The sequence below is a fragment of the Oreochromis niloticus genome, linkage group LG8 (assembly GCF_001858045.2).
Source record: "Oreochromis niloticus isolate F11D_XX linkage group LG8, O_niloticus_UMD_NMBU, whole genome shotgun sequence".
Taxonomy (NCBI): Eukaryota; Metazoa; Chordata; class Actinopteri; order Cichliformes; family Cichlidae; genus Oreochromis; species Oreochromis niloticus.
In genome coordinates, this window is record NC_031973.2 from 16,603,273 (window position 1) to 16,630,686 (window position 27,414).

The window sequence follows — 27,414 nt, forward strand, 5'->3', positions numbered from 1 at the left end:
TGGCTTAAAATTTAGAGTATTCAGAGTTTAGTCAATTACTACACTCCTTTTAGGAAAAGTGATACATTTATATAAAATGATACAGATAAACTGAGTTCATAGCACTCTTATGTGACTGAATAAGAGCCCTGAATTTATGGCTATAGCAGAACCTCTAACATTTATCTTCTGAACCTCTCACAAAGCTGTCATCACTTTTTCCTGTCTTCAATATTCTTACTTTAAATGGATGTTTTTTTTTTGAGGGAGGACCTGTTTAACTACAGGGGCAGGTAGCAGGACAGATCACCAGCTACAAAACTTAATTAACACTGAGGGACCAGGAGGTGGCTGGTTGGTTGGTTGGTTGGCAGGCAGGTAGACAAGCAGGCAGGTGGGCAGGAAGATCCCCCAAGCCAGGCCCAGCAGTGGTGCTGGTGGTGTGGTGCGAGTGTGAAGTGAACGACGTCTCCTTGCCTTACTCACAGCTTGTGTGGACAGCATGTCATTGATGGAGTGGTCATACTGCTCGGCCAGGATGGCCAGCTTACGAGTCTGCTCGTCCTTCAGCCGCTTCAGCACGGCCTTGTGGTCCGATTTGGGCGTGTTCTCCAGGAGGTGGTTGCGCAGGGCCTTGTACTGGCGGGTTTGGATCTTACAGGTATCCTGGAACTGACGCTTGATCTGAAGCTCTTTGGACTGGAGGAGACAGAAGAGACATGGAAGCAGCTCGGCTAAAGTGCTCCTATTGTTTGTAGAAATGATCATGCTGACAGACGTGTCAAACATTTTACATGATACTTAAAGTGAAAACACCTGCTGAACTGTTGGATGACACCATCGTGGCCACATAAGGATATGTCCTTTGTCATGAAAACATGTTGGAGATTTACTGTTTATGAAGACTTGTGCAGTTGGATGCTTAAAATGCACATGATCCAAATTCTAAGGAGTCTAAAAATCACACATTCTTATTATGAATGTCTGTATCTTAGATTAAAATTTATATTTAAGAGGTTGGATTTATAACATTTAAATAAACATACAAGGAAGTCCTACTTAATTCCAGTGTGATCAAAGCTCTGCGATGGTCTTAATGAGATGACTTGGCTTCTTTTATTTAAATAAATGTACCTTTTCTTGTTGCTTATGTCAATATCATTTCCCTCTGAAGAAAGTGCTTAAAATCAGAAGGATTAGAGGGAGTAGCAGAGTAACAAAGTTTAAGCCCTGCTTTGGTGATTTTACACAATCGCTGTGAACTTTTTCAGGTGCTCACATAAACCAGCAGCTGGACGAAACATACCGTACACAGTCTGCTCAAAAGTCTAAGAAACTAGTTTATTTTTAGTGTTCTGAGAAAAAGATTAAAACATCACGTTGGCCGATGACTTACTGGGGCAAAGTTAAATGGCTGTGTGAGATTACTGTGCAAGGAAAACGTAATACACTGATCCAAGGCAAAGCAAATAATGTAACGCTTTCTAAATAGGTAGGAATAAGTTTTCCTGTCATAAACTTACATTTTGTGGTGACCTAATGAATTATTTCTGGTCCTGTAACTGTTAATCCACCACTATGTGTGAGCTCTTTAATGATAAATGAATATTTTTAAATGCTAAATTATAATTATTTGTGTTATCCATGAATTTTCTAATTCCCATCACCAAAAAGCAAACAAAAAAAGAAGCAGCAGAAATTCACAGTAAAGCGCATTATTTTTTAATTAAGGTGTCATAATTCTGTTATTTAAATTAGTTTTAGTGGTTGAATGTTGTGCTTGATTCATTTCTGACTTCTCTGAAACACGTCCGGTGTGCCGACTCAAATTTCTGTGTATAAAAACATCAATTCAGTAACTTTTAAACAAGCTTTTGATGGACTTAGAGTTGTTTTGTTTTAATGACAGGCAGCCTGATACATTTAGAAAGCACTGTATATATATCTATATCTCTATCTCTATATATCTATATATGTAAAAACACTGCAAACACTTTCAAGGACCTTTAATCTAATGTTTATTCTTAAGAATGAGCCTTTCTATATATTTGTCAGGCGATAATAAATCAAAACAGTTGTTTTCTTGCCATTGGCTGATTGTACTGCACAAACTAACGAGTCATGTCCAAGAAAAACGAATCTCATTTCACTAAAACCTGATTGATACTCTGCTGTTAAACAAACGGCCCAGACCTTGAGCATAATCTGGGTCAAGTCAAATCAGATGATCGCCGTTTAAGATCATAAATATTTGCAAGTTATAATCACAATTTTATGTTTATACTTGCTAATAATGTTTTTAGTGCCTTATAAATGGGGGCAAAAAGGGGACGACAGATGACGACAGGAATGTGTGATGATACAGGAGGAATGAACAAAAAGGTAAAAAGGATTCTTTGTGCAGTAAGATAAGGAGGAAAGTAAGCAAATGAAGATATGATAATAATGGAAACAACAACAACAACAACAACAAAAAAAAAAAAATCATAAAAACAAACAAGACAATGATTTGAACACAAAAGAATTTATTTTTGTGTATGACAAAATGTTTCTCTATGCTTGCGAGCACACGGCTGTACAGTATGCCAACACTCATGCAGCTAAAATGAGAATAAAAGGACGACGAAATGTCTGCCCAACACAATGCAGCACTGGTCTTATAAATACTGCATTAATTAAATATATATATTAAAAAAAACTCAAGGTGATATAACTCTGGAAACACTCAGTGTCACAACAAAACAGAATGCAGACATGTAAACATACACAAAAGGAACAAGTTACATTCAAATAAAACATTGATTGAAACTTCTTTTAAAGCTCGAATTCCCATATGCAAAAAAAACAAAACACATTTTTTTCCTTTCCTTTGGGTGAGATTACAGTTAAGACTGAGCTTTCCTACTCAGTACCGTCCCTCCACAAAAACAGCTCACATGTGGCGACAAACAAAACTCTTTATTCCTGCATTTTCAAGCGCTAACGCATTTTTACGCTTCATTTAGATGAACTCAGATGAACTCAAACTATTTTGGCGTTTAGCAGAGACACAAACAGCAGAATTAACCGTGGGTTTCTTTTGTCTGACTGACGGGGAGCTGAAATGATGAACTGAGTGATCGGAAAGTTCATTTTCTCATCATTTCAGTCTTTGTTCCAAATTAAAATATATATCTTTAAAAAAAAAAAGAAAAAAAAAAAAGAAGGCGGCTCAAACATTTTGGTTTTCAGCTTCTCTGATTATCTTTAGGTTTGCTGAACACGTCGGCCGGGTGGAGTTGCGATGGGTGCATTTTTTAAGCTTCACAAGCTAAGATTGAAACGATCTTTTCATAGAGATTTGTATTTCTTTAATACCTTTCAACACAGTGCAAAACAAAATATTGATAGAATCAGATATCGGCCTTCTCTTCATTCGATAGTGACCTGCTCAGCCTCATTTTTCACATTCAGTAGTTTCAATCTTTTTACTATAATTCTACCTCTAAAGATTGTCTATATGGCTTCATATTAAACGAGTTACATTGAAATATTAAACAGTTTCTTATACTTTCACTATGCAAAAACATATCCTGATTCCTTATGTTTCTGCTATAGATTTAGGATATCACTTCAAAACAGACTCTTGAAAGCAGGCACTTCTTATTCGATTACTACGAGCGAAATGTTTACATGGTAAATCATAACAAGATTATTGCACAACATGCAATAAAACATAATAGTCATAATATCTAACTAGAATCTAGATGATGTATTCACTAGCTGCATGTATAATAATAATTATAGCAGTAATATGTATAAACGTATTCTAGTTCAACTGAATATGTTTTTTGTTCCAGCTAAATGGCCCCATACTTTATCATTTAAGACCAAGATATTAATAATTATCCCTCTCTGCTCTCACGATGGTCCGAGATGTTTCCACTCAGCGGTTTATTGCACTTTTCAGTCGGCTGAGAGCTAGTGTTCAGGCTGATATTAGTGAAATTATTGACGATCTTTCATTTTCACAGTACTTTGTGCTTTGGGGAGAGATATTACAGCCGTGGAGCTACGTAACACTCTAATATTTGTTCGAAGCACTGAGGAAACAGCGCACCCTGTGAAGTAAGACAACTATGAAGAAGAACAAAAGATTGCACAAAAAACGGTCTCAAAAATAACCATAAAAAAATATCTGTCTTACAAATTAAGAGCAAAATAATAAAAATTAAAGAAACTTCTAAAGGAACTTTTACAAAAAGCAAAAATAATGAAATATTAAAACTTCACTGGGTTTCGTTCAGCAACTGTGGGTTCGACAGCTTGTTCAAGTTGGTCGAGCCAACTCATTCAGTAATATGGCTTGTTATGTGCGTGCGCACACACACAAACACGCACACACACGCTTCTGGAGCCAGCGCACACAAACCTCTGTGTGCATACGAGTGTGTGTGTGGGTCAAATACGGCTCATCTTTAAGAAATGTGACCAGTTTGAGTACGAAAGGAGACAATGTGGCCCAAACACTCAATGAATGGCTGCACAATGGCGTGCACACACGCACGCTCGCACACACTCACACTATCTCACACCAAAATGTTCCTGACATGTCTCACTCTTGCTATCTCCACGGTCGAATTTTCCCCTTGACAAACCGTCCCGATGAAGTTCGCCTCAACCCACACTCCCACCTCGTCTCCTCGCGAAACATCCTCTCCCTCTCTTCCCTCCTCTGTCTCTCCCTCTCTCTCCTCCTCCTCTCCCTCTGTCTCCTCTCTCTGACCTCCCGGGGCAGCAGGCGTGGTAACCTGCTTGGAATTTCCTTTTTCAAGATGCCAAGGGTTTGGAGTTTTATCCTGACCCTGAGCGGCAGCTTTTTAACGACCTGCCGGGCTAGTTTGAGCACTACAGAGTTAGCTAGATCTGCCAAGACGCCGAGGGGGCGTCTGCCGAAACGCTTCACCCACAGCAGGCCCTTGGCTACAAGAGAGGTGCTCCTGCATTGAGCCTGATACTCCAAGGCCAGGCTCTTTAGTGGAACTGGGATTTTGGACTGGCGAACGCCCCAGTTGCGGCCTGCTTTAGGAAACATCTCATAAAGGTTGCGCTCAGCCATACCGCCCAGCACCGACTGGCACATGGCAAACAGCGGCCGAGGGAGGCGGAAGAGGACGCGCATGCAGAGGCGGTTGACTTTGCGAGGCGCGTGCTGGAAGAAATCACGGGCTGGTCTGACAATCAGGACCACGACCAAATAGAGGGAAAGGAAAATGGAGGGAGAGCTGAGGAAGGAGGCTGAGATGAAAATAATGGGAATGTAATAAATCCCCAAACTGATGGAGAGTCCCAAACTGAAGAGGCCATTGGCCCAGAGGCTGAGAGTCAGGTAGGTGGAAAGCGACAGAGAACAGCAGGAACGAAGGAAAAGGTACGAGAAGAAGAGCGCCAAGAAGGCGAGCTCAGCAGAGAGGAGAACCGACGCCACCGAAGGCAGGGGTGGAGAGCGGCGGAGGGAGAGGAGGAAAATAGAGAGCAGCAGCAAAGTGAGGTTGGAAGGCTGCGCAGCGACAGAGAGGGAGAGGAGGAGGCAGATGCCGTGAGAGAAGAGTGAGGGGAGAGAAGTCTGGGCAGGAGGCGCGGGTGGGGGTGAAACGGGTACGGGCTCCAGCTCCTCCGAGGCGTCAGGGAAGTAAAACTCGGACAGCTCATCGATGTCTCGCTCACGCAGCCGCCTCTTTTCTGGGGACGAGGACAAGATGAGCTCTGACGGACAACCGTCAGCTACACCCCTGCCCTCTTCTTCTTCTTCATTGGTCTCTATGCGTGCAGATTTACCATGATCCTCTTCATACTCCCACTGCACTCCTTCTACTTCCCTCACTTCCGTCTCCTCTTCCCCAACTTTCCAATCAACTACATCTTCTCTGCAGTTAGCTTCTTCTGATTTACTTCCCTCCTCGTCTACCTCGTCCTTCCCCTCAGCCCCAGAGACACGCACACCCTCCACCTCATCTACCCCGCTGCTAAAAACTTCATCTTCATCATCTACTACTCCATCAAGCTCATCCCCAACATCATACATCTCCTTCGCCGCCACCTCGCTCTCCTTTTCTTCCTCTAGCTCCTCCCCCCTCCCTCGCTGTCCCAGCTGCCGCTCGGCCCCTCTGTCGGCTCGCTCTTTCCCTCCTCGGGAGACCCCTGGCTCTGGGTGCTGTCACTCACTTTGAGGCTCTTGGGCTGTTGGCGGACCTCCACGGCGTGTTTCTGACGCAGCTCTTGCTCGCGCCTCTTGTTATACTCCATCTGGTTGGTGAGCTCCGTCTGGTGCTGCGTGCGGATCAGCTCGGCCCGCGTACGCTGCACCAAACTCAGCTGGCGGAACTCCAGCTCCTGGGTGGATTCGTGGTGACGCAGCAGCATGGCACACTCCAAGTCCTTCAGAGTCTGCTTTTTGTTCAGATCCTGAAGAAGAACGAGAAAAAACAAAAGATGCAGAAGGTGATTTGTAATACTGTGAGGACAGAAACCTGCAATAGCCACCAAAGGATATCTTGTATCAAGCTACAATTATGGTAAAAAGTATACCCTCAGATGAACAGCAACTCATGACATATGATACTGGCTCATTTATTGAAAAACAAACAAAAATATTTTCTTTTTCAGCCATACTGTTGTAGATTTGCTGTTGCGCTTGGGATTGTTGTCCTGTTGCATGAACCACTTTCAGCCAAGCTTGTCAGACAGACGGACTCATCTGACTCTAGAATACTTAGAGATACACAGGAGTTCATGGCCCAGTGACTGCAAGGTACTGAGATCCTGTCGCTGCAAAACAAGTCCAAATCATGTGCTAGTATGAGGTGTTTGTGCCGTTTGCTTTTCTCCAAATGTAGTGCCGTGCAAAACACCTCCACTTTACTCTCACTTTCCAGAAGTCTTGTAGTTTATTCTGATGCTGCTTTTCAAGCCAAAGCTTTGCTGCCATGTTCTTTTTAGAGAGAAGAGGCTTTCTCCTGAAATCTCTTCCATAAAAGTCATACATGTTCGTCTTTTTCTAATTGTACTGTCATGAACTTAATACTTGATACTAATTGACAACTGAAGAGTCTGAGATGGGTTTTTTGCACTCCCTCTAAATACTGCAGTTTGACTTTGGGATGAATTTATTGGGGCGTAGAGTCCTGGGAACAATGTTTTTCACTCACTGTAGAATGATGGATGCAGGTTGTTTGGAAATGGCCTTCTAACCCTTCCCAGACAGATGGCAGCAACATTTACTTCTTTAAGATTATTGTTGTTGTTGTGTTTCCTACTTGGTATTGTGTTAAAGATCTGAATGCTTCAGCAAACTGACAAAACTTTTTAGATGTGCTCACACTTGCTCAGTTAATCAAGTGTATTTGATTAGCGGCACCCGGGTGCTACTTTACCTCCTGATTCCTATGGAAGCAGTAAGGGTGCAGTTGGCTCAGTTTGTGTTAAATAAATAATGACATGGTGTAACATGTCCTTCGCTAAACAGTTTCCAATACACCATTTACTGTGTCAGATTAAAAAAAAAAAAAAATTTCTACACAAGATTTCACCATGATGACTGCACCTTAGTGTTCCCAAATAAAAGACCACTACATGCACAACTTCATTTTAGTGCACCTAATTTTCCAAGCCATTAATATTTTGCTTGTGCATTGCTGTTACACATAGACAACAATGAAAGCTAATTGCAAATGTCTTAACATTTATAAATATTATAAAACGATATCAAAATAAAAATGATATCAATGTGCTTCAAATGACTAAGAACAGTACCTCTCTGAGCAGATCCTGCTCCAGGTTGTGGCGTGACAGCAGCATCTTCCTCTTGTACTGGCGACACTGCACCTCATAATACTGCCTCTGCCTCCGCAGCAGACCCGCCTCTTCCTCAGCCTGCCGCTGCTGCAGGCACTCCTTCTGATGCACCAACCACTCCTGTTTCTCCCGCTTTGGCGTTGACTGATTCTCGTTCAGTTCCTTGAGAGGAATAACAGCAGAGTTTAGCTCGGCTCGCCGTTTGTGCAGCATTATTATAATGAACCGATTGCAGGTGGAGTCGTGAAAAAGAAGACACTCGTATATTTGTTGAAACATAATGTGACAAAACTCAGAAGCACCTCTTTGAGCTGCTCTTTGCGCTGGCGATACTGTCGTTTCTGGGAATCCAGCAGGCCGGTCAGCTCCTTCTTTTGCTGCGTCAGAATGTGCTGCTGGAACTTCTTCTCCTCAGACACGACCGCCTTTCCCTGGAGGATAAAAGCCCAAAACATTTACAATTAGTTTTGATTATTTTATTGATATAGAGTCTTATCAGTTCTCTTACTGAGACGACTCTCCGCATGTTGGTGTAGAATGAAAACTTCTCAATGGCTGCTACACTTTGGAAAGATCATCAACTTCATATGAAGCAGGCATGTGTACACTGAGCAATGTATTGACAAAGTATTGACTAATATTAGCAAGACTAACAACATAGTGAGTATCAGAACCACACACTGTTGTTTGACATTGATCACAAATATTTTTATTTATTATATTTCTCTGTGATCCCCGCTCACCTCTTTCTCCAGGATACCCTGGTGCTTCTTGGTGAGTTTTTCTCCTTCCACTGAGAAGCTGTTCCTCAAATTCTCCAGCTCTTTGTCCAATCTCAGCTGATGTTCGTCCATCTCGGCCTTAAGCTTGTTCTCCAGGCCCATCAGCTGCTTCTGGTGCTGACGCCGCATTCGCTTATATCTGTGAGGAGAAACACGGTTACCTAATGGCTAATAATCAGCAAGCATTACTTAACTAAGCATTTGAAGCCCTTTGTTTTCTTTTATTTGTATAAAGTTCAAAAAGCTGTGCAAATACACTCGTTTTGATTGTCCCGTAACACCGTCAACAATTCGCGACTGTGACCTCACCCGGACATCTGCTCTCTCAGTGCAGAGCCCTGCTCGTGTTCCTGGATCTGACGGGTGACCAGTGAGGCGGTCCTGATGGTGGCAAAATGGTCTCGGCCTCGTCGACGTCTGCCCCCTCCCCCTCCTCCTCCACCACCAGCAGATGCAGCTTCTCGCTGAGAATCAACCTCTGGCTGATAGGGATCATCATAGATGTTGTCATGGCTCTACAAGGTGGAGAAAATTAGAGCAATTAAAGGTGGCTACAAATGCAAAGTTTTATCTCAACTCAGTTTCATTTATTTGAAGCTGTAGGATCACACTAATTATTGCTAATGCAAAAACTCCCAGGAGGCTGCTCGCTTAGCAAGTCTGCTACCAGGCATTTGTTTTGTAGGTGCAACATTCCCAATCTGCTGTGCATCTGGTGCTGCTGTTGCCTTCCTTTCCTGTAGGTGGTGCCAGATTGCGCTTATAAAACTGGTCAGGCGGAAACAACAGAACAGCTTCTCCTTTGGCTTATCCAGACTACAATAAAAAGGTAAAATAGCTCAACTATAAGTAACACTTGATGCTTTGAGCCTGAAAGTTACACGTCTCTCAGCAGATACACACCAGACTCACACTTAACACTGCAAGCCTGTGTTTCGGGGGGGGGCCCAAACCCAAACAAGCCCCAAGTACCCTTCAGCATATGGGTCACCTGCTCATCCAGGTGAGCCATGGCAGTTATTGAGGGGCTGGACTGTTAAACAACACATCCACCCACAGACGTGTTAACACGTGGACTGACCAGCGGCTTGTGCAGGACGGAGCTGTTGGAGGTGACGGTGTGCTCTCCCTCCTGCATCATGGCCATCTCCCCACTGTCATCGGAGCCGTCTGCCAGACTGTTGACCGAGCTACTCTGGGAGCTGGCGCTGATGGACATGGATGGCAGAGAGTGGGAGCTCTCCATGCTGTTGACTGTGCCGGTGCGCAGCATGTACTGCTCCACATCCTGGAGGGGAAAAAGTTTTTGATGAAATAATGACAAAGCTCTAAAAAACAACTAATAAAGTCTGTGATTGGGGTTATTTGCTCAGTGGGACTGTATTAAAGAAAAAAATGATACTGAGCAAACATATTTAAGCATCCCAACAAATGCAGGTCTCATAGATTGAACCACATTCGCTATTCTTTCATTTACTTTTGATTAAATGGCCATCAAAGAATTAAATAGATAAAAAAAGTTTTTGTATGAGGACAAAAGGGTCTTATTTACCTTAAGTCTTTATTCTTATAGTAACCAGTGCCTTTATTTACCTCAAATGCAGACAAGAATAGGCCTTTAAAGCAGGTTTTCAGTAGAAGCAGACACTCATTCATGTGCTTTCTGTTCATGAGTACAATTGTTCATGTTTCAAGACTCCTATTTGCTCTGTCAACATTACTGCGTTATGCTGGGCCAATCCTGTTTCTATGAGATTATATTTTTAAAAAATAAATAAAAGCACCAAATATCATCACCATTTCCCCTATTTTATAATTTGTGGATTAAATAATTACCATTGCACTCTGGCTTTATTTACAATTGCAATGCAATATAAACAGCAGCAGTTTAAATGGACCAAATCCAAAACAAAACATCACATTTCCCTTGACAGAAGCGCTTTCTCTCTTAATCTTATAACAAAAATCAGGAGAGGAACTCAAATATTTAAAGCGAGCATAAATTAAGAGATGACCCCAAAGAGTGCTGCTTGGTATTTGCTAACTGTACTTTCATGTTTCAGCTTTCTTAATCCCCTTTCACATATGAAGCAGCTGTTCTCGTGTTATGTGCCTGTCTGATGTCATTTGCCATTTGTGGGCCCAAACTCTTTTTGTGGTTTCGCTAATAAGAAAAAAAACAAACAAAACCTGTCCACTGATGAATATTAGAGGCTTGTTTATATTAAATAAAATAGGATAAAAGCATTACAGGGTTGATGCGTCATCACCCTTTCTTACCTCTTCCTCATCGCCTCCTTCAGGTGCGGGACCATTGTGCGCCTCATGAAAGAGGATTTTCTTCATCTTCCGGTACTGAAGGTTGTCCAGCTCACGAACAGCATCCTTGGTGCGTGCAATCAGGTCCATCACAACTGTCATGGGACGCTCTCTGCATAGGAAATGGTGCTGGGTGGATGGAGGGTTGAAAGAAGGGGTGAGATGGACAGTGACAGGATGAAATACCTCAGTCTGATAATTAAAAATGCATAGACATGCCAATCACTGTCGACACAAAATTATACATTCAAGTAAAATAAAATCATTGTCTTTCATTAAAAAAAACAAAACAAAAAAACAAACAAAAAACAAACAAACAAACAAACAAACAAACCAACAACAACAACAAAAAAAACTCCTTGATGATTATTTGCTTGCACACTGAACCTTCACTCAGTGTTTTCCTTCAAGCCTAAAAATCCGCGTTGAATTTAAAGCACAAATTTAATCATTTGTCCAAAAGCAACAAGCTGAAAAGAAAATGCTAGAAATAGAAGAAAATATATTTCATTCTATTCTCTCAGTTAAAAATTAATCACAAGGCTGTTTGTACCTTGAGCAGCACATCAGAGGTAGGTCTGTCCTGGGCGATCTTCTGCAAACAGGAGTCCACGAAATTGCGGAAATAATCCGACCTGAAAATTGCCAAAATGTCATGATTATACATATAATTTAATCAATGCATAATTACACATATAATAATCTTAACTATGTTATAGTACAGGCCATTTTATAGTCTGTTAAAGCAGCTTGAGAGATTTGTTAGCTCAATTAAAATTGGAAAGCATTAAAAAGGTCCTGATGTGGAGACAAACTGGTTAAAAACCAGCAGTAAGTGTCCAATGAGAAATACTGAAGGGTTTCTCCACGGTTACCTGAGATGATTAAAATAACGTAACAATTTAAACACTGATCACTCATCTATAAGAGCAGGGCAGTAAACTGAAAGTGTGAGTTCATTCCCGTGTTCAAAAAGCCTTAATAACAAGTCATTTTTATGAAACCTATTTTTAAAAGAGATATCTCTATCTCTCTATATTTATATATAGTTTTAATAAAACCAATTATGAAATAAATTATGGAAAGACACAGGCCGGTTGCAAAGCTTCGTCTCTCACCAGTGATTAGACTGCAACACAGGGCTCTCATTCTGGGCGATGTGGTATAAGGCACTCATAGCATTCATGTTGAACAGAGGAGGCTTCCTTTCCGCTGCAGAGTCACAAGCGTCACGACATAGCGTGACAGAGAAGGAGAGGCAGACAAAGAACAAGGAAGGAAAAAAAAAAAGAAAGAAAAAAGTAAATGGCCGGACACTTTCAGCTTTGTGAACACAAAGAGAGACGCTTGTGGAGCACTGTATGGCCATCTCTTACCCAGCTCTATGCAGGTGATGCCAAGTGACCACACATCCACCTTCCCGTCATACTGACCCTCATCCATGGCTAAGATCACCTCAGGGGCCATCCTGGGTGGAGGAAACAACAACAACACATCAGCAGTAATTCAGCCATTTCTAGCCCTCTTCCTTTGATCCAGTACACAATGGCACCTGGAGGCTCACTGTTGTTTCCAGCATCTGTCCCACCAAAACAGGCAGCATTAGCTTTATGCTCATGTAGAGCAACAACAAACAATTGTGGCTGCTGAACGGTGAGAGGTGGGAGTAAACCACACTTGGTGATTTAATCTCCTCAAATACACTTTGAAAGATTGGAAAGGAAAGATTCTGTGGCAGGATAACTTTTTTTTTTTTTAAATTAACAACTTAAAATTAAATGCACGCATATCCTGCAGATCAAAGTTTTTCCCAGTGTGAACTGTACTCTGCCTGCTTTGGATGAATTTGAATGTGACATTTGGGTGGCCACACCTTGCTTCACAAATGTGAGCATAAATGAAGCAGAGACGGCAGCGTTTAGTCAGCTATCTTAGGTTCAATGCAAATTAAAGCACGTTACCCACATGATTAGAGACTACACTTTATCTAGACACCAGCAGTACGCTAGATATTAATGAATATTTGAATTGTCAATATCGGAGGACATGTATCTGATTTTACAACTGCACAACTAAAAATCAACACACGCAAGTTAATGACAACATTTAAAGATTTCGACTATAATTACATGTACGAAACCTCTATAATGAGCACCTGTGCAAACAAGCTCATTTAAGAGTGCTGCTGCTTCTCACTTGTCTTTACACTCAGTGTAAAAAATAGACGCCACATAACAGCCATGCTAACAGTCTGAAAAGCCCATCTCGCCTGCACAGACATGACATCATCGTCTTAGGGATATCCTCTTTCTTTGACATCACACAAAGCTAGGAGTAGAAAAAAACTGAGTGAAATGAAGAGCTCAGAGCCTGAGATTACTTATACATACACTGACCTCAGTATTTGAACTTTAACATGAGCTTTTATGATGGTAACAGAACAGAAAGAAAAGGAAAATATGGTAAAACATCACAGGTATGTTTTAACCCCTTAACGCCTAGTGTATCATATTTGATACGCACGAATTTGGTTAGTTTTTGAGGCTTCTTTGAGAATCCACAATGAGTAATCAAGTGAGACACTGGTTTGTTGTTTTACCAGTAAGGTGTTCCCACGAAGGAGTTGGCTGGAGCGACAATAGAGGCCGAGCCAAAGTCTCCCAGTTTGACCTGACCTGGCTCTGTCAACAAGATGTTTCCGGCCTTCACATCCCTGAGAGAGAAACGAGCAGACAGGAGAAAATGACGGGTCAGGAAAAACACGACGGAGACAAAACAGTTTGAGAGAAAATGCATTGTTGGAGGCTGGGGAGCAGCATGATGCACAGTGTGTGAGCACAAGCACCATTGCATAAGCTTATCTCAGGCAGCACAGTTTGTGCTTTCTCCCCTCTATTTGTTTAGTCTCTTGTCAGAAGTGTGGGGGAGGAGAGCAGAATAGATCCAGATAAGTGAGAAATGAATAGGGGTTACCTGTGAATCATGTTGTGAGAGTGAAGATACACCAATCCCTGCAATGCACCATGGGTTATGGCAGCTATCTCCACTTCCTGCAGCGGTTTCTTGTGGACTGAGTGAAGAGAGAGATTTGGGGATATCGGGCATCGTTTATGTGAACGTAAACTCAAACATATGGTTTTGTCATTACTAATTTGTCTTACTTACCTTCTAAAAGGTCAGAAGCTGAACCCAAGCAGTACTCCATCACCAGCTAGAAGAGAGACAGGGGGAGTGTTAAACTGCAAACCAAGAGTACACTTGGTGTTAAAAACTTTGTCACACTTGACCTGAGCAGAAAGAGCTTTTTTTGTACCAGAGACTTCGACCCATTTATCAAAGTTTTAACACTGCTGTCAAACTAAGGTACAGTCCGGGAAAGTGTTCTCATGTAGACCTCACAATGGAGCTCTGAGAGCCAAAGTACACATCAGATGTAAAAGCCAACCATCCCACATAATGTATCATTTAGGTGTCTATAGATAACAGCACACCTTAAAAGTGAAACATTTCAAGCCTTTTGTTTTCATTTTGATGATCGTGACTTATACCTTGTGAAAATCAGACATACAGAATGTCAAACAGAATATTTTTATACGTGGTTGGAGCTCTGTTACCATGAATCACTGCACTAATGCAGCACGGTGTACAGGAAGCACAGGCTGCTCTGATAGCTGCCTTTATCCTATCTGTATTTTTGGGTCCTGTGTTTCTCATCTTCATTTTGACAATAACACCACAGACACTCTGGGGTTCAGGTCAGATGAGCTGGCTGGTCAATGAGGCACAGCAATACTGTGGCCAGCAAACCATTTGCTAGTAGTTTTTGTACTGCGAGCAGGGGCTAAATCCTGCTGGAAAAGGAAATCACTGTCGCTCTCCATAAAGTTTGTCAGGAGATTAAAGCACAAAGTGCTCTAAATCTCCAGGTGGGTGGCTTTGTTGACTGTATACTTGATAACACAGTGGATCAACTGACACCAACACGAGGAGATGACACGGCACTGCAGAAACATCACACTGGACTTCAAGCATCTTGGATTTTGTGCCTCTCTACTCTTCCTCTAGTCTTTAGGACCCTAAATTTTACTTTTCTGTGAAAAGAGAAGCACTGAGCAGCAGCTCCAGTTCTTTTTGATGTCGTCTCCGGTTCAGGAGTGACTCGATATTAGGAATGCTAAAGTTGTAGCTGCTTTCTTGGAGACGTACTGACACCAGCCTCAGTCCACTCTTTGTAAAGTCGCTTAAGTTCTTGAATTGATTTTCTTGACAACACCATCGAGGCCGCAGCATCACTGTTGATTGTGCAAAATTCCATTAATATGCTTTGATTGAGCACTCGGCGAACAGACAGACTTTTCAGCAACAACATCCTGTGGCTTCCCCTCCTTGTGGAGTGTATCAGAGATCATCTGGAGAACAGTCGTCATCTCTACAACTGTGCTTACATGTACTCAACTATATATAGACGCACTGAATTGCCACTGTTCAAATACTAATGCACTACAAGGCATACTCACACAAAAATACTTTTCTTTTAATACTTTACATTTTGGATGAATATGTAAAAAAAAACCAAAAAACAAACAACTTTCACTTCACTTCATTCTAATTTTCTGAAATGCACTAATATGTTTTGTTATAAAAACACAAAACACACCAGTTAATTACAATGATGTCATTTTTAGAGCTTTTTTGTTTTTTGCCACATCAACTTTCTCTGGGGACTGAGAGCCTTTTGAGAATATCTGGAACGAAAAACTGCATTTTGGCTGCAGGAACCAGAGACTATATTTAATTCCTGCAGTCACGGTGAAACAAACAGACTCTGTGGCAACTGCAACTTGCCTCAAGCTGCACAGAAAAAAGGAGGAAGTACCAGAAACCGGTTTCAATATTAGAACAAATGGTCAACATTTCATGTTTTTATTCACACTGAAACAAAAGGCAGGGTTTGCTGTTCTCTTCCCGACCGAGAGAGAGAGAGAGAATGTGAACGACTGAGCTAAGGGGAGAGAGTAAGTCGAGGGGTGAGAGAACCAAATTTGATGGTTGTTATGATCTCAAGTTGAAATAAAAATAAAATGGTAAACTGATTATTTGTTTATCAATCACAGCACTGCTTTTACTCGTCTTTGACATTTTTCAAATATAGTGGAAATGAACACAGGAATATTGCAGAGGGGACAAAGTTCTGGGTGTATTTTTACAGGCCACTGGTGGCCCAAATATGTGCATAAAAAACCTGTGTTTGAAGTGGATGCTGAAATATCCCCGCCTATATTCTTTGTTTTATTTTTTTAAATATGTGGCACTGGGAACGTTAACATCTTTAACAACCTCCTAAGCAAGTCACTTTTAAAATCATTCATTTGATTAACACAACACTGATGGGTGCACAGCTTTTGCACACACTCACCCAGGCTGTGTGCTCTCTCAGGTAGCAGCCACGGTACTCCACAGTGTTGGGGTGGCGCAGTTTCTGGAGGAACTTCACTTCCTTGATGATATCCTGCCATTTCTAGGATACAAGCAGAGCCTTCATCACTCTATCCATAAGATATTACATCTGCAGCAGATCAGCCATTAGAGAGTTGCCAGGTCTTACCTCATTGGACTGTTTGCCACTATATGACATCTTCTTGATGGCCACCACCTCATTTGTGCGGATGTCGTGGGCCTAGTGGGGAAAATTTAAGGACAACATGCAGTAAATTTTTTTGAAGCTTTGGATGCTGCTCGAACCATCTTTGTCACTATTTCTTTAAATAGCACAGACGCCCTCGCCTTGTGTTTTCCCTCTCCACACAAAGTTAATTGCAAGCAAAACTCAAACGCTTAAAGCTGGCTGAGAGCATCAGTGCCGCATTTATTCCACAAAGCACTTGAGACACATCCATCAATGCTTCTCACATTAGATACAACAAAGAAATGGCCATTATATAAAACAAGCATTTCTGCAGCGCTTCCTTCCCTCTTCTCCTCTGCCCTCCTATCATCCCTTCATCCACGACTGGCTGCTTTTCACCCTTCATTAAACAGGGACTCTTATCCTCCTCTGAAAAGTTGTTCTCCGTCCCTGACTCGCACTGTGTTTTTACTTTTTCCTTCTCTGACCCGCCACCTTTCATCTTCAGTCGACAGGTTTATCCAGCTTGTGCTCTTAATGAAAGTACCACCATCTGTCAGCTATTCTTCTTTGCTGCGCTTAGCTTTTCTTAGCATCAATCACTCCGACTCAGCAAGATTTATAGCAGTAATTAGATTTGAACCAAGTGAAACCCCCCAAAAAACAAAACAAAAATCAAAGCATGAAACAATTTTTTAATTATGCCATAAAAAATTTCCCTGTCAAGGTTTTTTTTGTTTAAAATGAGTTTAAAATGCACATAAGCACGACTGGCCTACATGTAGTTAAGGTAATGAGTCATGTTACCTTACTTAGCAAGATCTGTTATTTATAGTAACGTCCTATGAGGGAAGTAATAACCTCTCAGGTGGGCGCTGAAATGGTTTATATGCAGGAAGAACTGAGCCTACACTGTTGTCTATGGTGCCAAAATACTGATTAACTTGCATAAGAAGAAAAACAAAGCCAGAGAAATAATTAGACATTAATAAGACAATAATATATACAAGGTGGTAATGATTTTCATTTCGCCTGCATTCTCATGCTTACATTATATAAATTCAGTTCTGTTTAATGTCTCAGTGTGAAGAACAGCTGTATACAACATTATAAACACACTACTAACTACTCAGAGACTGTAGTCTTAAATTTATAACAAGCAGAGCACTTTTTAAAGTTTGCCAGATGACTGAAAACTAAAATATCTTCCCAACTCCAGAATTCAAGAACCGATTTTCAGCGTACTCAGTCAACGTTATGTGTCCGTAGCCTGTCCCCATGTTTATATGCCTTCAGGTAAGCTGCATGTTAAAACCACATACCTGAACATTTTCCTACTACTGAATTCAAATTAACATAACTACACACCTACAACAGAGCAGAGCTGAGAGAGATCAAACATACAATTCAATCTGATAAATAAACACAAGTATCTGAATTCATATTAAGTAACAGGCCTTCACATTTAAGCCTGCACTCAGGGGAAAGCACACTTAAGGGCTCTTGTGTGCACTCTGTCACATTTCTATTAAAGAGCCAAACCCTAAGAAAACTAACTTACAAAGTACACTGCGCCGAAGCTCCCATGGCCGATCTCCCTCAGGTCCGTGAAGAACTTCTCAGGATCCTCCCTCGAGAAGAGCTCAGCCACCTCCGGGTCCTTCAGGCTCCCGGCCCGCACACTCGACGGCATGGCCAGCGCCTGGTGAGCGTGGAAGAGACACACTGGGTGAGCATCTGTTATTTGGAAAGGATACCAACATTTGTGCTGAAAGCACGAGTTGCCTCGGAAACACGGTCCAGTCTGTCACATGAAGTCGACACACTTAGATCTCTGTGGTGGAAATTGTTGACACTGATGTCACTCATGCCATTTAAAAAATATATTGTTCTCAACCAAAGATGAAAGGGGAAAGGAGTACAAAGCACAAATCTGGGCTTACACCCATGTTATTTCTTTTTCTTTTTTTAAGGAAATAGAGTTTCTCTTACATATCATCAACAATTTTATATCAGTCTTATTAAATAGGTTTTCTTTTTAAAACCCTGTTAATGCTTTTTCTTCTTCTCCTACACAGATATTGTCATGTATTGCAGAAGACTGTCTTGCAATGCACGTATAAGACTTGCAGAATTACAGCACTATAACAAAGGATGGCCCTGGCAACGATACTGATCAATTTCTTGAAGACATCTTTTTAATGTTTCTAAAATGTGTGGCACGCTGCACTAAGCAGAACACTGCACACATGCACTGCTGAGTGTGGCTAACATAAGCAGTGTTAGCTTTCTTTCCTCGTGGGGTAACGTCCACACGCTTGAAAAGAATGTGCTTTTGCATTGCTACAGCAGAGCAGTTAAATACCAGTTTACTGTGACACAACCTACATACATCCTTTTTCTCGTGATCACAATACTGCAGAACTGCACCGGCTAGGCAGGGCTGCCATCCACACTTCTTGTTCACAACTTCCCATCACACAGAGAGGAGTCAAGCCGTCTGCCAGAGCTGCAGTCCTGGCTACTAATGGGTGGCTGTGTAACATCTTACATCCAACAGTTAACTAGCATTAAATTATACATTGTAAAATACTAGTTTTTCAGTTGCAGGCCAGCGAGAACAGCAATATTCAATTGCAATTGTAATGCATCATCATGCAGTCACAGCCTCCAGAGACCCAGCCTATTTGTTTATGTCCTCTGTAGTGGGCACACAAATAAAAAAAAACAAACATAAACTGAAAGATAGTTTTCCCCTCACTTCTCATGAGGATGCGCCAACTTTCCCACCAATGTGACCAACACACTGCTCTGCAGATCTATCCATCCATCATTTGCTGTTCTGCTTCTTAGGAGCAACCCACTTTGGTTTATACTTATAAAGTAGAATAAAAACCCTCACATACTGATTAACCAATGCCGATCCTATAACATATTCACGTGAAGGCCCCATCCTGTAACCACCAGGACCTCAAAGGATCTGCTGCCACACCAAAGAGGCCCCCTTGATCATGTCATGACAGGTGGGATCTTTTATTTCTTGGTGGCACAAAAGTGACTTTTATGGTTTTAATTTTGTGGCTCATCAACGTGCATATATGTGAAAAGAGCTCATAGGACTCCATGCTGTAATCAGCAGCCACCAATTAAATCCACTCTAAAAAAGCAGAAGTTTTGACAGTTTGCTGGTCTGAAGCATTCAGATGTGTGTTAACACAATGCCACAATCTTCCCAGCAGGGAATGTCCCAACAAATTCAAGATCAGACCATGCAATTCTCAGAAGAACAAAAACAAAAACAAGAACTCTACAAGCCCCAGTTAGCATGTTAAATGTTAAAGTTCATGACAGCACATTGGCTTGTTTGGAAGAGTTGGCAGGATAAAGCTTCCTCTCTTTAAAAAGAAGCTCATGGCTTAGGTTTTCAAAGCAGCATGTGAACAAACCACAAGACTTCTGGAGCAATGTGCTTTGGAGAGACGGGACCAAAGTGGAGATGTTTTGCGACGTTAGGAGAAAACCAGGCGGCATATCAGCACTAACACCTCATATCGACGATGAAGCGCGGTTGTGGAGGTGTGATGATATGGGCTTGTTTTGCACAGGATCTGGGCACACTGCAGTCAATGAGTCAACCATGCACTCCTCTGTATACCAAAGTATTCTAGAGTCAAATGTGAGACCATCTGTCTGACCGCTAAAGCTTGGCTGACATTAAGTCATGCAACAAGACAGTGAACCCAAGCACAGCAGCAATGTGTGGGCAAGAATTCCTCCACAATCATGTGAGAGACTTATAAAGTCATACATAAAACCATTACTTCAAGTTATTGCTGCCAAAGGTGGCTCTACAGGCTACTGAATCTTTGGGGGTGGGGGGGTGATTCATGGGGTTGGGAAGCATGGCTCATATAGATAAAAAATATGAACATCAGCTTGAAATAACAAATCCACTCATATTTATTCACCCAGCATCATCTGTCTGTCTCTATATTTAGGGTGAACATGGCTGGCCACACTTACCGCTGTACATTTTTTTTTTTTAACACTGAAATTTCTGACTCCATAATGAAGTGTTTTATACATCTGCCTAACAAGCAAAAGATCCCTGGTTCGATCCCGGGAAGAGAGAAAAATCCATTTGGGATCGACAAATCAAACATGTGGAGGTAGCCACTGTGGCGACCGCCATGTGAATAAGAGAGAAGCTGAAAGCAGCTTTCTATTTAACACTGCAATAAGATATATATTTTTAATTGCTATATTTTCACCAAACACAGAATATACAGCTTTAGCTTCAGTACAGGGAAACAAACACCATTTTTGAAGCACATAATCCATTTTAAAGATCCAAAATGATCTTAAAATGGCAGATGCAACATCTTTTTCCTCGAGCTATTCTTTCTGTAATGGCTTCTTTAATCTCCCTGACACATGAAACTATGATTTAGAGAAAAAAAAAAAAAAATCTAGACCAATTCATATTATTTTCTTCGCTCTCAATGCTGAACAAAAGATTGCTCTCATACAATGATGTTGTCATTGGTCCTTCAGCAGCCCGCGCACAAAACCACACAGCAACTGCGACAAGATAAAAGGTGCGCTTCTGTTAAAACTGAAGAACAAAACACAGACGGGTTAGGCTGAACAACCAGGTGGGCTGGATTGCTTTCTTTTCCTTTAAAGCATCAAAATGTTAAGATAGTGACTCACACTTTGTTTGATTTGCATTTGTATACACTTGCGCAGTATTCTGATATGCCTAATAGAAATACATGAATTAAAGTTGAGATCATGATTATGAGGAGAAGCAGTCATCAAACTGTGTAGTGCATTGCAGAGCATCAGTGAGACTGGATTTCTAAGGCCAATACCAACAGCCAGGAACTTCAAAAGACCAACTGCAATATATTGACAGGATCATTTTTTTTTTTCCTCTTCCCTAAGCCGTTTCTTTCTTTCTTCTTAATGAACTGTGACCAACAAGCAAATTGAGGACTAAATTTTGGAGCATTAACTTTGCCCTGTCTGACTTTCCATACAGCTTTTGAAATGTTGAAAACCACCAGACAACAGCAGGCCAAATTCCACATAAAAACTGCCAACCAGTTTAGCAGCCCCATGCTTTGCTTCCTGTGTGGGAACAACATGACAAGATTTACCAGTTTTAAGTGAAAAAACATGTAACCACTATGCTTTGGAAAGCTATCATGAGCAAACATAATGACATGGCCAAATGGGTGCGGAAGACCAGGTTTAAATATGCGGGCGATTACTCGCCAGTTTTTAGTATGTCCTACTGGGAGAGCTGATATGAGACTATAAACCTTGAAATAACAAAGATGAAACGTGATGTCTGTCTCTGAATTCTAGCAAGAACCATCAGATGTTTTCTGAAGGTCAAAATCAACACATTCTTATATGTCAACCAATTTTTTCCCCCCCAAGTGTGGTTATGGAAAAGATATTTTTTGGAAATGCTGAATGAATATAGCTGTTATACTGGTTCAATCTTCATTTTTGCCAAAGGAAAAAGATTTGGAAAAGCCAACTGATGATACACTCACATGCACAGTACATCCAACAGTGAATGTTTTTGTGCAGCTGCAGTGCAGATAACAACTTCTCCCTGTGTGATGCACAGTGTGTCAAAGTTAGCAGCCTGGAACAAGTTAGGTCATCATGAGTCATTAAGATTTTATCAAGGGTTAACCCCTTGATAAATGGGCAATGGCAGCTTTTGCAATTTTAAGTTAACAGTCACCAATCAAGCTCAAGTTTTTCCCAAACCCTTGAACATGAAAATACCAAGACTCACTTGGCCATTTTGATTCTGACAAACGAGAAACATTAGGTTCCCTTTAAAAATGGGAAGTTCTCTGACGACTGTAACTAAGGCAAAAGGAAGCTTGTAATCATTTTTAAACTAAACCATCCATGTCACGGTAACACCACACAACGTCTGCCACAATTACATGGTTTCACCAATGATTCTCTCTTTAACAAACATGCATTTTACAACATCAGAGAAGCACAGACCTATTGTGCAAAACATGTCTACTGTGTTTGACTGGTCAGGCACCTAAGTAATTATCCATATATGTGCTTGCCATCAGCATCAGCTGAGCGAGCTAGACGGCTTTTTGCACTCGGCTGCTCAATTAGGCTACCCTCGCTGCTGCTCTCTATAGAAATCCACATGTATTCAACAGCAGCTTGACAACAACTCAAAAATGTTCAAGGTGCAGGCCAGCAACAAGCTTCAGTGTCAATGTCAAACTCCCCAAGATCTGAAAATCAGGCAGCTAATGATGCTAGCCGGTGTCTCCCCTGCAAACGGGGTGGGATGCGCTCACAACCCCGCATGTTGAATGATTTATAGCACGTCTTACCGTGGCTTTTGGGATCCACTGTAGCTAGCTCTGAAGCTAGCTAACTGGCCTGGCTGGAAAATAGTGGTCTTCACTCCTCTTTCCTCGGTGCTGGTGTCTATTCAACACCAATAAACCACATTCTGCCTGTCGATGCTTTTACTTAAACCCCTCTCCATCCTGATGCCTCCAGTCAATTGGACAGCTAGCAGGCGTGTGCGACTTGACATGAGTCAAGTGGCAGTCAGTTTAAGTGACAGCTAGCTAGACCGACGCCTGTCAGCTAACCTAGCAGCAGCAGCGTCGAGAAAATCAGCGGCTAGCTCTGGCTGCTGTTAGCACCAGCGCTAACTAAATAACGCAACGCCAGGAGCTGCCGGGGACGCTTTCAGTGGGAGGCTGGTGCATTCAAATGGACAACTCCGCTCCGCTCAGCACTGTGCACTGTCATTACGATAATGCTGTCGGCGGATTTCATCAACAGTTCGTGTTATCCCCATTTTGCTCGACTCTCATCCGTTTTTGTTCAGGACTTCATGATGGCGGAGCGGGGCGGGAGCCGAGCGGAAAACGGAAGTTGCTCTTCTTCGACGCCTTTCTAACGAACGCGTGAGGTGTAAATAGTATCCTCACGTGGCCGAGGAGGTTCACAAAAACATAATTGAACTGGTAAGAGCAGCTTCGCACTATTTATCAGGGTTCGTATAGTTAACTAACGTGGAAGCGTATTTCCGTCACTCAGTAAAGATAAATAAATAAAACAACAACAACGACAACAAAAAACTATGACCACAATTTAAATATTTAGGAGAGGTATCTCAAAATTTCAGATTAGGAATCTCAGAATTAGACAAATAGAAATAGACTTTATTAATCTTACACTGGGGTAATTCACTCGCTACAGCCGCACAAGAGTCAGAAATAAAAAGAAAATTGGGGATATATTAGAAAACAATGAAAAAAACAAGGCGCAAAAATGCCAAAACCGCTAAAAACGCAGAAGTAAATAAAAGACAATAAAAAAAATAAATAAATAAATAAAGCAAAAATAAAATATAGGCTAATATATACACTAAAAGACAGGTCACAGTAATTATGTGTACATAAAGTGCGGTGTGAGTGATTTCCCAGGTATTTATGTGCATATTGAACAGTCTGATTGCTTCCAGGACGAAGGACCTGTGTTGGTACTTGGTCCTACACAGTGGCTGTAATTGTCTACTGCTGAAGGAGCCACATGGCCTCCACAGGCTCATACAGGGGTGAGATGTCTTGTTCGTAATAGACATTAGCTAACATCCTCCTCTATTGATTCTAGAGGACTGCCCAGGACAGAGCCTAATTCATTTCCTGTCCCTCACCGTGCTGCCATCTTCCCAGTAGACAGCTGGATAAATGATTCCACAAAGCATCAAGTGGTATAAAAATCTCTTAGTAATGTCCCACAACAAAAAAACAAAAACAAGGCTAAATAAAATCAAGTTATATCTTTAAGGCCGGAAGTAAAATTGCTTCAAAGTACTGTTTGCATTGTAGTAACTATTCTGAACTCCATCCATCATCCATCCATCCATCCATCCATCTATCTCCTTTCACTTACTTTAAATCAGGATTGCAGGGGCGCTGGAGCCTATCCCATTGATAATAGACTCTCAACATTCATTTTATGCAATTTAACTGTGAGAGTTTGGTAAATTTTCCCTTCTTAAACTACTTGGACTTTCAGTAGTTTCAGTAGTAATTTCAGTTGTTTTAATGCTAATCTTTCTGCAATCATCCTGTAAACAGCACGTGTATCATACGGGATACAAAACAAATGAATGAATGAATGAAATCTTTATTAATCAGACAGACACTGTAGAAATCTAAAGATAAAAGTTCATATTGTATGTAGGGTTTCTTCTGCTAAACCAATCTGAAATGAGACTAATTTGCACAACAGAGTGTGCAGTTTGAGGCAATGTGTGTCCAGAGTTTGGTTTTTAGATCTAAACCAAATAAAAACCTCTGTAAGACCAATTTTGTAAAGTTGGTCTTACAAATATAGATAAAATGTTTTAATATTGGCATGTATTAATGATTTGTAATAACACAAATAATCATCTGCGTCCAGAAAATGTTATTTCTGAAAAAATGCATTGCAAAATCACATAAAAGTCCACTGTTGCTATAAATCAACCATCGACTCATGCTAACTGATTGTCAGCATTGCGTAAAACAGGCACAGAAAGCAGTACAAGAAAACACCTTTGGTGCATGCATTTTTATATTGGCCTACATTATGTCCTTAAACATCTGCAGGCCAGCCTCATAAACACATTACACAGTGGACTGCGTGTCCTCTTCGATGTGCTCCTTTGTGAAGGTGAGAAAAAATAAATAAATAAATGAGAGGATTTGATTCAGATAACAATAATTAAGCTCTCTTAATAATTACATCATACATAGTGATGTAATTATTTAAAGCTTAGCTCAGTGCATATTAATAAAGTTGTTTATTCTTTCCTTATAATAGTGGCCAGCATTTGGGATGACAGATCATTATGCAATCTTTACGGAGAAATTTCGATGCTATAGCGTGATGAGATTGCGGGATTTTTCCAAAACTACTATGTAATCCTTACTGAGAATTAAAAATGCTATATAGTGATGCTGTTGCATAACCTAAAAGGACAGACATGTCTAGCAGTGACCTACCAGCATCAGTCAGCCATTTTTTAAAATCAAGACCAGTACATGGGCTACAATGTTTCAGGTATTTGTTACCAGTGTGTCGGGGTAGAGCTTATTCAGCGACTATTAAATGCGATTTTTTCCCCCAAATCCTTTTTCACTTAAATGGATTTTGTTGTTTTCCTTCATTCAACCTGATTTGATTTCAGATGATGTCTACACGCAGCGACACGTCATCGCAATCACACATATGGCTTGTTTGGCACGGCATTTGCTGTCTTAATCCACTCAGTATAATCTGTGTTGTGCATTTTCAGATGATACACTCACACACACACACACCCAAACCACACAAAAGAAATATTTTCCCCTCACCCTTTATGTATGTTATGATGCTCAGAGGCTGGTCAGGCTGTAACACTCTAACAAAGAAGTTTCTTATGAAAGGGTAACACAGCTGAGGGAGTCACACTTGTAGGATTCATGATTTTATTTTTGCTGCTTTTACTGCCTTTAGGCATCGTAAACCCGCTCTGGTTTTTATGTTATCCTGTGTTGAGCACATTGAGTTTCATGTAATGAAATGTACCATAAAAATAAAATTGGCATTGCCATTACAAACGCGGCATTGATAGCATCTTGGTCTGCTTATTAATCAAATAACATATTTTTCATCAGCCTACAGCTGATGTGAAGTTTCTCTCATTTCCAAATTCAAAGCTATAGCCTGTTAATCTTTCTCCGCCCAGCCCTTCCTACCCCCTCCTATAGTTTTTTCTAAACCAGGCTCCCTTCACCCATATACCTCCTGCCCTCCCCTCCACAGACATCTTTCAGCAGCCGTGGATGTGATCTTGCATAACCCCCTCAGCTGGCCCACCACTGCAACGACAGAAGAGAGGGTAAAAAAAAAGGATGATAAATCATTATTGGTTCCTGTTGCATTGCCCAGGAGATTATGCTTCTTATGCAAACAGATTTTTGGTGAATTTACATAACAGGAAGGCATGCAAAGAGAAAACGGTCAGGAGAAGAGGACACGCACGCCACCGAGACCATTTAGTGTTTCAGCTCATCTAAAAATATCAGACTAAACATTTACATGGTTTTTGTGGAACACTCCCCCCCAGGCTGTTTAGATAAAGAGCTTCAGCAAACAAACTATCCAGCCATAGTTGTCACTTATGGCGACATTTTAACCCTTAAAGCTAGTGTCATATTTGATACACAAGTTTTTGTGGGTTTTTGAGACTTCTACATAATCAGTGTGATTTTTCTTCCCCTGAAGAACCAAAATAAATTGGAAAAAACATACCTGATGTACATGATACAAATTACTCATATGTGGAATTTAATATTCTATTTTAAAAAAAGAAGAACAAGAAGCAAAATTCTCCCCACACCAAACCTGAAGATGTCGTGAACACTGTTAAATCACAATTAAAGTCATTTATGGGACATGTGAAGCAGGTTCAACACAGAGGAAAATGCTCTGAGCAGCAGCAGTAACTCTGGCAGCTCATTACTCAGCTTTGCTTATACAGTGTATTTTTCTGTTTTACAGTATTTGTGATTTTCTTTTGCAGCATAACAAATATTATCGTTAGTTTAAGAATATTAAACCTTCTGCAATGGCAGTGTAGCTTTACTGCTAATGACAGTGTTTTTAATGTGCTAAACACATTTCAAACATAGTGTTTGTAATAAAAACAGATTTTTTCCTGATGGGCTTATGACCTCGGTTGGGGTAGGTGTTCATGAACACAACGTGATATTTATTTAGTAAATGATGGTCCCTGTTAAAAGGAGGATGAAGCAGGGTATGCTTTTT

The 27,414-nt window shown here is 41.0% G+C and overlaps 1 protein-coding gene and 1 long non-coding RNA gene across 2 annotated transcripts in view; one reads left to right on the plus strand and one right to left on the minus strand.

Moving 5' to 3' along the window:
- The window catches only part of taok2b (TAO kinase 2b), a 29,623-nt gene extending 6,154 nt beyond the window's left edge, over positions 1-23,469 (minus strand). The window contains 18 exon segments of the mRNA XM_019362623.2: positions 466-678; positions 6,184-6,423; positions 7,771-7,974; positions 8,115-8,243; positions 8,556-8,733; positions 8,904-9,109; positions 9,676-9,882; positions 10,875-11,042; positions 11,467-11,548; positions 12,032-12,125; positions 12,290-12,381; positions 13,513-13,626; positions 13,887-13,983; positions 14,079-14,124; positions 16,330-16,431; positions 16,519-16,590; positions 18,101-18,241; positions 22,932-23,469. Of these exon segments, the coding sequence (XP_019218168.1) occupies positions 466-678; positions 6,184-6,423; positions 7,771-7,974; positions 8,115-8,243; positions 8,556-8,733; positions 8,904-9,109; positions 9,676-9,882; positions 10,875-11,042; positions 11,467-11,548; positions 12,032-12,125; positions 12,290-12,381; positions 13,513-13,626; positions 13,887-13,983; positions 14,079-14,124; positions 16,330-16,431; positions 16,519-16,590; positions 18,101-18,232 (2,376 nt within the window). The 5' untranslated portion in view covers positions 18,233-18,241; positions 22,932-23,469.
- Positions 23,470-23,545: 76 nt separating this feature from the next.
- Positions 23,546-26,864, plus strand: LOC112847646 (uncharacterized). Its single transcript, XR_003221299.1, has 3 exons — positions 23,546-23,579; positions 26,410-26,485; positions 26,585-26,864. It is a non-coding gene; the product is annotated as an uncharacterized LOC112847646 (long non-coding RNA).
- The last annotated feature ends 550 nt before the right edge of the window (positions 26,865-27,414 follow it).